Raw genomic sequence first — 12863 nt, 5'->3', positions numbered from 1 at the left:
AAAATGTATGGCTCATAAATTGTACTGTTTAAAAAAAATGTATTATAAATTAATTATACTACAAAATCATATCCAAAATTAATAAATTAAAATCTACGATACACATTTTAATTTTATTTTATGGCAGTAGTCCAAATTACGTAATCGTACACCATAGACTAAATTAGTTTTCGTCAAATTCGTCATTGATGTTATTCTGCTTTGTGGACATTGGAATTGACTACGAAAGTAGCTTTCTATTTTAAAGAATTTGTCAGATTATCTTCATTTGAACGCAAAATTACTTCGGACATATAATTGATTGTGGTTCAGTGAAATAAATAGTATTTGTGTAAAGTGCTGAGAGAGTGTTAAAATAGTCTCCTTGGGTGGTGGTGAAAACTAATCAGTTAGAAAGCAACATGGAAGCACTGACAGTTCCGCCATGAATGCAAAATAAATAGAAATTGTGAAGGTATCGAATACGTTGATTACTTTACTGTTTATATGAACATGTATCTATTGTTTAAGTTTGAATATATAAACAATCAACAACGATTACATCAGTTTTACTGTGTGCTATCGGGACACATTGCATAGATGAATGAATAGGACAGTGGGTGCGTTAAAATACAGTAGTGATAGTCGAAGTCATGAATATTAGACATTTTTTGTGCCTGTAATCTTTTTCAATTGAGATACAATCATACATTATGCAGCGTTGAATGGAAATGAAATTTTTGCTCTTCAGTTGAATACGCGCTATTTATATTATGATGACGATGGAAACTGGGCAAGTGAATTACTACCAATTTACCAATTTCGTTATCACTTCCATGCGAAAAGTACATGAACTACAGTACTCGATATACACATAGGATGTTTATACAGTGCAGAGTTTTATTTTTTTATTTTGTTTCAGAAGCAGGACTTCAGTAAGGACAGGCTAAACTTCACAATGTTGAGAGGTGGGCGCGGAGGCCGTCACAGTCCAGAGCTGTATCCCCACACACTGAAGTGTTCCAACGCGAGTGATACTAGCTCGGCATACAGTGGCAGTGACACAATGACCTCGGTGCACAGCTCGCTAGACATGGACATGGAGGTGGACTTATCTGGGCTCCTCGAGTCTATTGTGGATTCTGATGAAGAAGAAGATCTGGAGGAGTCTATGGATAGTCTTACAGTCCGTGATGCTGTTCGGGAATGCCTTGAAAAAGATCCCAGTGAAAGATCTGAAGAAGATGTAGAGATTCTCTTGGAATTTACACAACACTTGAAAGCATTCACAAACATGACATTGACTGTACGCAGAGCACTATGTGCTGTAATGGTTTTTGCTGTTGTAGAGAAAGCTGAGACTATTGTAATGAATGATGGAGAAGAGCATGACTCATGGTCAGTTCTTATAAATGGTCATGTTGAAATACAACATCAAAATGGTGATATTGAGCATCTCAATGTTGGAGATAGTTTTGGCATGGCTGAAGCAACTATGGAAAAATTGTATCACAGAGGAGTAATGACCACAAAATGTGATGACTGCCAATTTGTCTGCATTACACAAACAGATTACTATCGAATTTTACATCAAGGAGAAGAAAATATAAGAAGGCATGAGGTTGACGGTGTGGTGGTGTTGGTGACAGAATACAGAGGGGCTGCAGGAGAATCAGGGCATCAGCGAGGACATGTAGTCATTAGAGGGACACCTGAACATCTTATGCTACAGTTAATTGAGGATAATTCCAGTGATTCAACCTATGTTGAAGATTTCCTGTTGACTCATAGAACATTTATTGAAAGTCCTCTAGTAGTAGCCAAACAACTTCTTGCCTGGTTCTCAGAACCTTCAGTTCGTGACAAAGTGACACGGGTTGTCCTTCTTTGGGTAAATAATCATTTTACAGACTTTGAGACAGATCCAACAATGATGGATTTCTTAGAGCAATTTGAAACCGTTTTGGAGCGGGAAAAGATGGAAAGCCAGTTAAGATTACTTAACATTGCATGTTCTGCTAAGGCTAGAACTAGGAGCGTAACACTATCACGACCCTCGAGAGATGATCCCTTGAACTTCAGTATTCTTGGTGGATATGAAAGAGGCTATGGTATATTTATCCTTAAAGTGGAGAAACATTCAAAAGCTGAAGAAGTTGGGCTTAAAAGAGGTGATCAGGTTATTGAAGTAAATGGCCAATCTTTTCGGCATGTTAGCAATGCAAAAGCTATGGAGATAATAACAGGATCCACACATCTAAGCATTACAGTGAAAAGTAATTTATTAACATTTAAGCAAATGCTTGTTATGCCCGATAATCCACCTAGACACAGAGGTGCTGCTACCAATATGGTACGTTGTTGGCAAACAGATCCACGGGCGCGATTATCGACAGCAGAACTCCTCAGTGACGATCCCATCACATTAACACCTGTTTTTCCATCTCCAACCAAAAAGCCACAACAATTAAGCATAAAAAAGGAACCACAAAAGGGATTCATGACTCTTGGTCCTAAAAGAAGATTGCAAAAGGCTTTAATGAAAATCATTCTACCTAAGAACACAATTACTGATGGTTTGCACTCTGATGATAGTGTTCTTTCTAACTCTGAATCACTAAACAAGGCAAATAGTAGTACTTCATTTTATAATTCTCATAGTAACCCAGATTTAATATCAATATGTTATGATGAATATCAATTATCAGATCACCCTGAGCATGTTCTCAAAGTGTACAGAGCTGATCAGACATGCAAATATCTGTTAGTACACAAAGAGACCACAGCCAGAGAAGTTGTGATGCTGACTTTGCAGGAGTTTGGCATTACTGACCCTAGTTCCAATTTTTCTCTATGTGAGGTGTCAGTTGCACAAGGTGGTATAATCAAACAGCATAGATTACCAGATCAGCTCCAAAATCTCGCAGAGCGTATTGGGCTTAGTTCTAGATATTATCTGAAAACAAATGGCATACATGAAACTTTAGTACCTGATGAGATGGCACCTGAACTCCTAAGGGAGAGTGTTGTCCACTTTTTGCAACTAAATGCTGTGGAAGTTGCAGTCCAATTAACATTACAAGACTTCTGTATCTTCAGGCAGATAGAAAGTACGGAATATGTTGATGACTTATTTGAATTAAAGAGTAGGTATGGAATACCTATGTTGGCACAGTTTGCCGAACTGGTTAACAAAGAAATGTTCTGGGTAGTTACAGAGGTAGTCACAGAACAAAATCATGTACGGCGATCGAAAATCGTAAAGCAATTCATAAAGGTTGCAAGACATTGTAAAGAATGCAAAAATTTTAACTCAATGTTTGCAATAATATCAGGATTAGGTCATGGCGCCGTTTCTCGATTAAGGATGACTTGGGAAAAGTTGCCAACAAAATATTTGAAACTTTTCAATGATCTACAAACACTTATGGACCCTTCAAGGAACATGTCTAAGTACAGACAGTTAGTTACCACCGAGCAAGGCAGGTCTCCTGTTATTCCATTTTATCCTGTGGTAAAAAAAGATCTTACTTTTATACACCTGGGGAATGACACCAAAGTGGAGGGAATGGTTAACTTCGAAAAGTTAAGAATGATATCTAAAGAAGTCAGAACCCTGACAAACATGTGTAGTTCCCCATACGACTTATTGACTTTGCTAGAGCTGGGGAAACAGCCTCCATCAAATGCCATGGTGGCATTGAATCGGCTCACAACTGGGGTTCAACAAGGCCAAGTGACCGTCAAGAGAAGGAAAAAGTCATCTAATGTACCCAACCCTAAGAAAATGTTTGAGGAAGCACAAATGGTTCGTCGCGTAAAAGCGTATCTTAACCGCATGCATGTAGAAACGGACGAGGAACGACTTCACGCTTTATCTCTAGAATGCGAGGGAGCCGGGCCGGCTCCCGCTTTGCCGCGTCGTAGACACCCCTCGCCTTCTCTGTCCACGACGAGCAGCGCATCTTCGGCGAGCGAGAGTAAAAAGAGTTTCGCCGGCAATAAATTCGGCGCAGCCTCCCCGCAGGCCGTGAGGAAACTGCTGGCACTCTCGGAGCCGGCCAAGACCCGGCCGCACCAGCCGCGCCCGCCGCCCGGGCCCTCGCCCTGCTCGCACCGGCGCGACGGCCCCGGGCCCGGCATGTGCTGCCCGCGCACGGCGCACGAGCGGTCGCACTCGGACACGCCCACGCCGCTGCCGGTGGACCTGTCGGCCGAGAGCAGCAGCGTGACGTCGCTGGTGAACCTGCCGCTGCGCAAGACGGGCTCGGCGACGTCGAGCGACAGCGGGCACGGCTCGTGCTCGGCGACGGGCTGCGCGCCGCTGCGGCCGGTGCCGCCGCCGCGCATGCCGCAGGCGCCGTTCACGCTGGCGGCGCACGTGGCGCGCCTGGAGCGCCTGAGCCGCGCGCACTCGCACGAGGGCGTGACGCGACCGTTCGACTACTACCATGACGCGCCCGACGACGACGACGACGATCAGCAGGTTTCCGCCGTTTGAAATTTAAATACTCTAAATTGATGTCTATTTATATAGTTCACTATTTTGTAATCTCACTCGACGAATAGTAAGCACGACTTATATAAATTTGTCTTATATTATTAACATATTGTATGTACCCCGACGACTAAGTCTAAAGACTGTATAATTATAATTTAATGAAACTCCTAGTGTTATATAGTATAAATTCCATATTATAAGCCATGCCTCTTTACCTATTAATTATAAATGTGACCCACCATTTTCCAGTTTTATTGTCTAAGAGATATTTGATGTATACCGATTGATAGGTGAATCATTGTGTATCCACCACTATTTGGTATCTCTACATTCCGTTATTTGTATATTCTTAAAATTATTATTCTCGCTATTTATAATTGTGAAACTTAGACCAAATAATAATTAATGTACCTTTTAACTTGTATGATCCAGAATTATTTTAATGATTTTTTTTAAATAATTTTGTTGTAAGTTGTGGTAGCTTCGAGGACCAATTATGAGTTTGAATAATGTTATTTCTTGTATTAGCAGCTCGAATTCTGTTTATATCTTGAATTTAATCGTACAATTGTAAATAACAAAAAATATATTAATTACCTACTTCACTCCAATGTTTCTTATATAAATTATAGACATTCGTACATATCACTTAAATCACAAGTCTTGCCATTTCCAATGGTTTTATTTCATTTTATTACAAGAGTCATCTGAATTGCGCAAGATAATCGACCTCAACTGGGTGCAGGTTAGGGGCCGGGATCACGAGGCTGTGCAGCGGTGGCCCGAGCTCGAACTCTTGCATCTCTTCCATAGTTTTCACGGCTATCTTTTGGTCTGGATTGCCTACTCTCGATAAACCCACCGCTGTGCTCTGTTTGCTTAATTCTGAAAATTGTGATGCATAGATTTGTAATGATTATTTTATTAGCATACATCATGGGTATTCTGTATTACCTCAATAGATTAAGCCAGGGGTAGGTATCCCAACTCAATTGATAGAGGTGTTTTAATAAAAGGTAATTCCAACTTTAGTATGCAATATATACTGAATTACTGATGCGAATTTGAATAAGCAAATTAATATTTATAATATAACGTAATAAGATATGAAAGGGGTTTCTGCTTCATGAGGAAAAAGTTTATTAAAATTATCATGAAAAAATATAATAGATAGCGAGCCAGGAACAGATTTTCATGACCAATCGCCTCCCGGGCGAAAACTCGTATAGTGGTTAACGACTATGTATGATGAACCCTCGTAGACGTCAGCTGTCCAGCTCCGTTGGTGGGTTGAGGAATGGTAGCCACCGAAACACGTAAGAAAAATTATCATGGCCTCCCGTTTGATAATCGTACTTTGTCAGATGCTATTGCTAATTTAAAAAATCGTCAGCCGGTTATATCGCGGTGGTAAGAACGTCAGCTGGTCGCATGAACATGTAAAAAATAAGTGCTTTTACGCATACTTTGCGGACATAAATTGGTAAGGCTCGTATTTTTTAACCGACTTCAAGATTTCAAACGGAGAGGTTATCAATTCGATGTGTATGTTTTTTTTTTAAATGTTTGTTACTCCATAACTCCGTCATTTCTGAATCGATTTAAAAAAATATTTTTTTGTTTGTATTTATATATATACAGATTGGTCCCGTTTTTGGCAAAACTCAGTTCTGATGATGGTATCCATGAGGAATCTAGAGAACTCTTCAAATGTGAAGGCATACATATAGGGATTTTTGTATTTTTTTTAACAAATCAAGCATTTACATTTAAAAAGTGACATTTGGTGAAGTGGAACTGCTGATGATGATCAGAATGGAACTCTTCGACGCATAGTACACGTTTGGCGATTTGTCCTCTTGGCTGTGTTTGTTAAGTAAATTAGATTTTCAAGACAAATTTTTGTCAAGTTTGAGTCCTGACGATGGGCTCCATGAGGAATCGAGGGAACTCTTCAAATGTGAAAGGCATACATTTAGTGATTTTTGTATTTTCTTTAACAAAACAAGCATTTATATTTAAAAAAAGTCGCATTTGATGAAGTGGAACTGCTTATGATGATCAGAATGGAACTCTTCAACGACGCATAGTACACGTTTGGAGATTTGTCCTCTTCGCTGTGTTTGTTAAGCAAATTAGATTTTCAACACAATTTTTTGTCAAGTTCGAGTTCTGACGTTGGGGTCCATGAGGAATCAAGGGAACTCCTCAAATGTTAAAAGCATATTATATATAGTGATCTTAGTATTTTCATCAACAAATCAAGTATTTACATTTGTAGAAGTGACATTTGATGAAGTGGAACTGCTGATGATGAACAGAACGGAACTCTTCAACGATGCATAGTTCACGTTTGGCAATTTGTTCTCTTTGCATGTTTGTCAAGCAGTTAGGTTTTCAAGGCACATTTTTATATTTCTATCCTATTTAGTTTTTTTAATAATTATCTGGTGCTTTATTTCATGCATCACTGTGAAATAATTTCTCTTTAATACAGACGAATACCCTTTTGCGGGTATCTTACCAGTCAACCATAGGGCAAATCTGAAATGTGTCAAGGTGGGTGCAGTGACAAAAAAAAACATGTTACCTCCTTTCCTACATAATTAGGCGTAGGACGCTGTTTAATTTCATTGTATGAAATCCAAAATCAACAATAATCGTTCTTTCACCGGTCTCCCTCATTGAAGTCGGTTTTTTTTTCTTAAAAATTATTGCATGTTCATTTTACAGCTGACGTCTCTCCGCCTCGATACAACCGGCTGACGGTTTTTTTAAAAATAAAACAGCATCTCTAAACTATCATTTGACTAAGTATCAGCCGGGAGGCGAGGACTGACGAAATATGCTCCTGGCCCGCGGTATATAACGAAACAGCACAGTGACGTTATGATTAACTAGTACTTATGTATTTAGTGATCATTGTTCAACGGGATGGCAATGTACATAAATATACGCATTCTAGATAACTGACCTGTGTCGGATTTGTTTTCTATTATTTGAACCAATTGTGAAGCTGCTTCTTTGACACTCATAAACTTGGGATCCATATATTGACGGATTTTTTTAGTTAACGACTCCTCAGTCGGCTCCTTCACTTTTATATCTGAAATAAGATCAACATATGCACACCGCTGCTTACTTTCGAGTTAAGTTTACCAATTTAAAGCTTATTGTCATTGTAATAAGACTATGGTTTCCCTACCTAAAAGGCAAAGTGTATGCAAGTTTCTAGAGAAGTTTGCTTCTATTTTCTCGAAGAAGCTGTCCGGCTTCCAATTCTCTGTCCAGTATGGAATAGAAACGGTTTCACCAAAGTTGTATAGCTGGAGTCCACAGCAACTGACGGCATTCATAATAGACGCATTGTGAACAATCTGGAAAAAAAGACATCAAATTGGTATGCGTAGCGTTGGTTAAATCGCAGATTCGAACCTAAGAGCTTGGGCTAGGAGGACCAATGAGTTACATGTACGAATTATCATTTACAGTACATATACATATGTATATGGTGCTACTTTCCCGCACGAATGAGCACTTTCCGTGCATATGTCGAAACTGGAGCTATATATATCGATACTAAAAATGTGCCAAAATTATGTATACACGACTGTATTGCCCATATATTAAGGTAGTGTATACTTATTTTAGCACAATTTTCGTACCGATATTTTCAGACGGGACTGTACTGTAAAACGTAAGACACACGTGCGAATAGCTAATTTGCAACTCTTGTCGATTTAAATTTATCACCACTCGTTGCGAATTTCCTATTTTCTGCACTTGTTGCACAAATAAGTTGCAAGATAATTACTAATCGCTTTTCGGTGCAGGAAAATATCGTGATCATGAGGAAACTGGACTAATCTTAACAAAGATAGTTCATTACTCTTCTACTTATAGAGGCCCACGAGTGCAAGAACCAAGTCGCAGTCTTATGCTGCGACCTATCAAAGGCATTCGACGTTGCTGATCATAAATCGTCACTATGGCCTTGAAGGTTCTGCACTCGCATTGCTATCTGACCTTCTACGGAACAGAACACAGGTTGTGGTCTCTGATGGCGGCAAAGTTCGATCTGACGCCGCGACTACAAGTATGGGCGTCGCACAGGGCTCGTCGGTGTCAAATATTCTCTTCTCCATACTATTAAACGACCTGCCAAAGGCTATCACTGGTGGAGAGACCTTCATGTATGCCGACGACGTAGCTGTTGTTGTGTCCGCCCCTACATACGACGAGCTCGAACTCAAGCTTAACTCGATCGCCGCATCACTCTCGAATTGGTTTAGCATCAACGGCCTTATTTTGAACACAAGCAAAACGCACTACATCTGCTTTGACCTGTCTGGCCGGCAGGTTAGGCAGCTGTCTGTAATAGCAAATGATACTGTAATCAGCCAAGTCATGAACTCAAAATTCCTTGGCTTTGAGCTGGACAGCTGCCTCGCCTGGGGTGGCCATATAGATCAAATGTGCAAAAAACTCGCTACGGCATGTTTTGCGTTAAAGCGGCTGGCCCGAGTACCTACTTCCATTTGAAATGGTCCGAGCGTGCTACTTCGCGTCAGTCCACGCACTCCTGCAGTACGGGGTCGAGCTGTGGGCTGGAGCCGCCGATTGGGAGAGGGTCTTTCGACTCCAGAAGCGCGCCGTTCGCGCGATAGTTCGCGTCCCTCAATGTCACTCCGCGAGGCCATTATTCAAGTCGTTGGGAATACTCACACTGCCCTCGCTACTAATAATGCAAATGGCAATAAACACACGCGAAGAGGTAGACTCCAATCCAATCATCGAAGCTCCGCGGAAGTACGCAACGCGCAGCGCGCGGGCTGGAATGCTGCCACTTGCATCGCACAGGCTTGCGAAAACAAAAAAGCTAACACATGTAATGGGTCGTAAAGTTTACAATTGCCTTCCGCGTGAAATTGTTACTGCAAAAAGTGCGTCAACTTTTAAAACTAAACTTCGAAATTGGCTCCTTGAGCAGACGTTCTATGACCACAAAGAGTTGTTTATAAGTAAACCTATGTCATAGCATAAGAATAAATTAAGTAATACCTACATATTGTAGTACCTATTTGACATGTAATTTTATATTATTAATAAATGATGATTATGATGATTATGATTACTCAAGTAGGCATATTACAATGCGCTTATAAACGTCATCAATTAAAGCTACACCGGCTCTAACCCTAAACTTTTTTATACTTAGTCGGTGGCAAAGAAGCATACGGCCCGCCTGATGGTAAGCAGTCTCCGTAGCCTATGTACGCCTGCAACTCCAGAGGAGTTCATGCGCGTTGCCGACCCTAACACTCCGCACCCTCGTTGAGCTCTGGCAACCTTACTCACCGGCAGGAACACAACACTATGAGTAAGGGTCTAGTGTTATTTGGCTGCGGTTTTTTGTAAGGTGGAGGTACTTCCCCAGTTGAGCTCCGCTCTAGATCTGGAATGACATCCGCTGTACTGTGCCCTACCACACAAAAAGCGAGATGTCATTCACAATTCTCATACCTCCCTTTTGGACGCAGTTTAAAGACGTACCCGGGTCCACCTCTGACTAAGGCTTGTTTCCCTCCGAGTCAGCTAGGAAGATGATGATGATCGTTAACCTTTTTCCAGGCACCAATCTACAAGGTTTTAAACTAATAACAATCCAATTAGGATTAATTGGAATATATACTGATACTTATGCTTAAGTTGAAATTCTATTGGCGCATATGTGGTCGATAATTCGTACTACACAGGATATTTAAAAAGAAACCGGTCAAGTGCGAGTTCGTTTTACTCGCGCACCGAGGGTTACGTACAAACTTTGAATTATCTTGTGTAACTATAAAGGCGAAAGAATTTTGATCAAAAGTACCTATACTAAGTATAATTGTGTACAGCGCCATTTATCGGCAAATTGTCTAACTAATTTGCGCGATGTAATGCACGTATGTTGGTTTTTCGACTTCGAGGATAATTCACATTTCATATTTCTGACCCTATAATTTTATTGGTTCTCTACATTTTAATTGAAACGAGGAATACGCTAATTGTTTATTTTTTCACTAGGATGTGTATTTAATTTATTATTAATTTTTTGAATGTGTACTTATTCTAAAACGTAGTAACTCCAGTTCTACGCTAGAAGTCTCATCTCGATAAAAAAAAGCGGCCAAGTGCGAGTCGGACTCGCCCATGAAGGGTCCCGTACCATTTATGACGTATTAAAAAAAACTACTTACTAGATCTCGTTCAAACCAATTTTCGGTGGAAGTTTGCATGGTAATAATGTACATCATATATTTTTTTTAGGTTTATCTTTCTCTTATTTTAGAAGTTACGGGGGGGGGGACACATTTCACCACTTTGGAAGTGACTCTCGCACAAACTATTCAGTTTACACGTATGGGTTTGATGAAAAAAAAAAATTATTTTATGACGTATTAAAAAAAACTACTTACTAGATCTCGTTCAAACCAATTTGCAGTGGAAGTTTGCATGGTAATGTACATCATATATTTTTTTTAGGTTTATCATTCTCTTATTTTAGAAGTTACAGGGGGCCACACACATTTCACCACTTTGGAAGTGTCTCTCGCGCAAACTATTCAGTTATTAGATATTAGAAACCTCAATATCATTTTTGAAGACCTCCATAGGTACCCCACTCGTATGGGATTGATGAAAAACAAATTTTTAAGTTTCAGTTCTTGGGTTTTTTTTCTATTTTTGTGTTAAAATCTTAATGCGGTTTATAGAATACATCTACTCATCAAGTTTTAACAGTATAGTTTTTATAGTTTCGGAAAAAAGCGCCTGTGACATAAACGGACAGACAGACGGACATGACGAATCTATAAGGGTTCCGTTTTTTGTCATTTGGCTACGGAACCCTAAAAACATTTAAATAAATACTAAATTAAATTATTTTCAAAATTGCTTTCTTGGGGTTAGATATCTTGATATAACGTATCATTTGTGGTATATTGTACAACAAAAAAATCTGATATATCGTATCTGAAGGAGGCCAAACTTGGTAAGTTTTACTTGGTAGGGAGTATTACTGCAATGACATTGCGCAGGTAGCTGGCCGAACCTGGAGCAGAGTGGCAATAGATCGGAGAGAGTGGAGAAGGTTGGAGGAGGCCTTTGCCGAAGGGCAAGCAGGCAAAGAATAAAAAAGATGGGAGATAATAGAGAGATAGTAGTACTGTTCTTTGTCCTGTAAATTAAGGCTATTTTATTTTTATTTATTTTATTACTGCAATGATCTGCCGCCAGAATACAGCACTAGCACCCATCATACACCATAAAGTAATTTATACATACTGTGGTATGACATTAGGCGGGTCCACACAGAGCGAGCGAGCACGTATCTGCGAGGCAATTTCCTCACGCACAAACCGGCCAGTGTAGACGTGCCTCGGCCGAGCGGGCCACCTCGGCCGATGCACGTCTACACTGGCAGTTTTGTGCGTGAGGAAATTGCCTCGCGCGTATGCTCGCTCTGTGTGGACCCGGCTATTTAATACAAATTATTTATTTTATTGCTTAAACACATATATGTAGATATATGCAGCAAACTCATAGTATTAAAAGCACAAAACCTTTGGGTTAGTTACCTGTGTTTCTACTCCAAGCTCTTTGGCACGCAGCAGCATATCTGTATGTGTAGTTGCTCCCAATGGGTCTCCAACAACTAGCAGCGCTATATGTAAGTCCTTTGCTTCTTTTAGTATTTCATCAATACTACTTTCACAGAGCTCGCGATCAGCCAGTACCAATGGGCGTCCATAGAATTTTTCCTAAAAATATATTTTTTAGAACTATTCAAAGTGATATAAATTGAAGTTTTTCAGTGAATATAAATAAGCCATAGGTAAACATACAAAACAATTTATTATTTTGCTATTACCAGTTCCTCGTGTCCTACTGTCAATATAGAAGTGTAGGATTCCAGTAGCACTTTATCACATTTCTTCACTATCTCCAAACCTCTCACAGTTATATCTTTAACGTCGCCAAGGCCCAAGCCAATTAAGTAGAACATTTCGATGAATTATCATATAATTTTAAACTAAACAAAACTTCTCCAGCCGTGTTAAAACTTCTGTAAAATAAAATTTTAAGTTAGGACAAGTGGTCTTGCTAAAATTCTTTTACAAGCCTAGCTCTAGTCATCCAGTAGTGTTAGTGTAAATCAACTAATGCCTTTTAATTCACTCACAATATCCTAATAATAAAATCAAATAGTGTACGAAACGAAGGTTAGGATTAACTTGCCCGCGACTGCGACAAGACAACTTTTGCATATGATTTAAGTTGACGTTTACAAAATTTTACCGTATACACATGTAGAATCGATTCTTTGTAATCGATATAG

The 12863-nt window shown here is 39.7% G+C and overlaps 2 protein-coding genes across 3 annotated transcripts; one reads left to right on the top strand and one right to left on the bottom strand.

Moving 5' to 3' along the window:
• Nucleotides 1-181: 181 nt before the first annotated feature.
• LOC133528348 (rap guanine nucleotide exchange factor 2) lies at nucleotides 182-5085 on the top strand. Of its 2 annotated transcripts, none has more exons than XM_061865709.1 (2): nucleotides 182-454; nucleotides 905-5085. In XM_061865709.1, the coding sequence occupies exon 2, from the start codon at nucleotides 938-940 to the stop codon at nucleotides 4478-4480; it is 3543 nt and encodes a 1180-aa protein (XP_061721693.1). In that variant the 5' UTR covers nucleotides 182-454; nucleotides 905-937; the 3' UTR covers nucleotides 4481-5085. The 2 variants fall into 2 exon arrangements, with proteins under 2 accessions (XP_061721693.1, XP_061721692.1); XM_061865708.1 differs by having other exon boundaries at nucleotides 183-454; nucleotides 902-5085.
• Nucleotides 5086-5143: 58 nt separating this feature from the next.
• On the bottom strand, nucleotides 5144-12860 carry LOC133528352 (diphthine methyl ester synthase). The gene is made up of 6 exons (XM_061865717.1): nucleotides 12708-12860; nucleotides 12396-12590; nucleotides 12103-12285; nucleotides 7686-7857; nucleotides 7455-7586; nucleotides 5144-5365 (listed from the first exon to the last, which is right to left on the bottom strand). Exons 2-6 carry the CDS (start codon nucleotides 12528-12530, stop codon nucleotides 5184-5186), a joined length of 804 nt encoding a protein of 267 aa, XP_061721701.1. The 5' UTR covers nucleotides 12531-12590; nucleotides 12708-12860; the 3' UTR covers nucleotides 5144-5183.
• Between the last annotated feature and the right edge of the window lie 3 nt (nucleotides 12861-12863).

Source organism: Cydia pomonella, chromosome 19, assembly GCF_033807575.1.
Source record: "Cydia pomonella isolate Wapato2018A chromosome 19, ilCydPomo1, whole genome shotgun sequence".
Lineage (NCBI taxonomy): Eukaryota > Metazoa > Arthropoda > Insecta > Lepidoptera > Tortricidae > Cydia > Cydia pomonella.
Note: the sequence above shows the minus strand (reverse complement) of the source record. Positions and strands in the feature narration are given on the sequence as shown.

What these genes read in the sequence shown, in the direction of transcription:
- LOC133528348 (XM_061865709.1), top strand. Translation starts at nt 938, where the DNA reads ATGTTGAGAGGTGGGCGCGGAGGCCGTCACAGTCCAGAGCTGTATCCC.
- LOC133528352 (XM_061865717.1), bottom strand. Translation starts at nt 12,530, where the DNA reads ATGTTCTACTTAATTGGCTTGGGCCTTGGCGACGTTAAAGATATAACT. An exon ending in CAGTAGGACACGAGGAACTG is followed by an intron (nt 12,286 to 12,395) that starts GTAATAGCAAAA and finishes ATATATTTTTAG; the next exon opens with GAAAAATTCTATGGACGCCC. An exon ending in GCATACACTTTGCCTTTTAG is followed by an intron (nt 7,587 to 7,685) that starts GTAGGGAAACCA and finishes ATCTTATTTCAG; the next exon opens with ATATAAAAGTGAAGGAGCCG.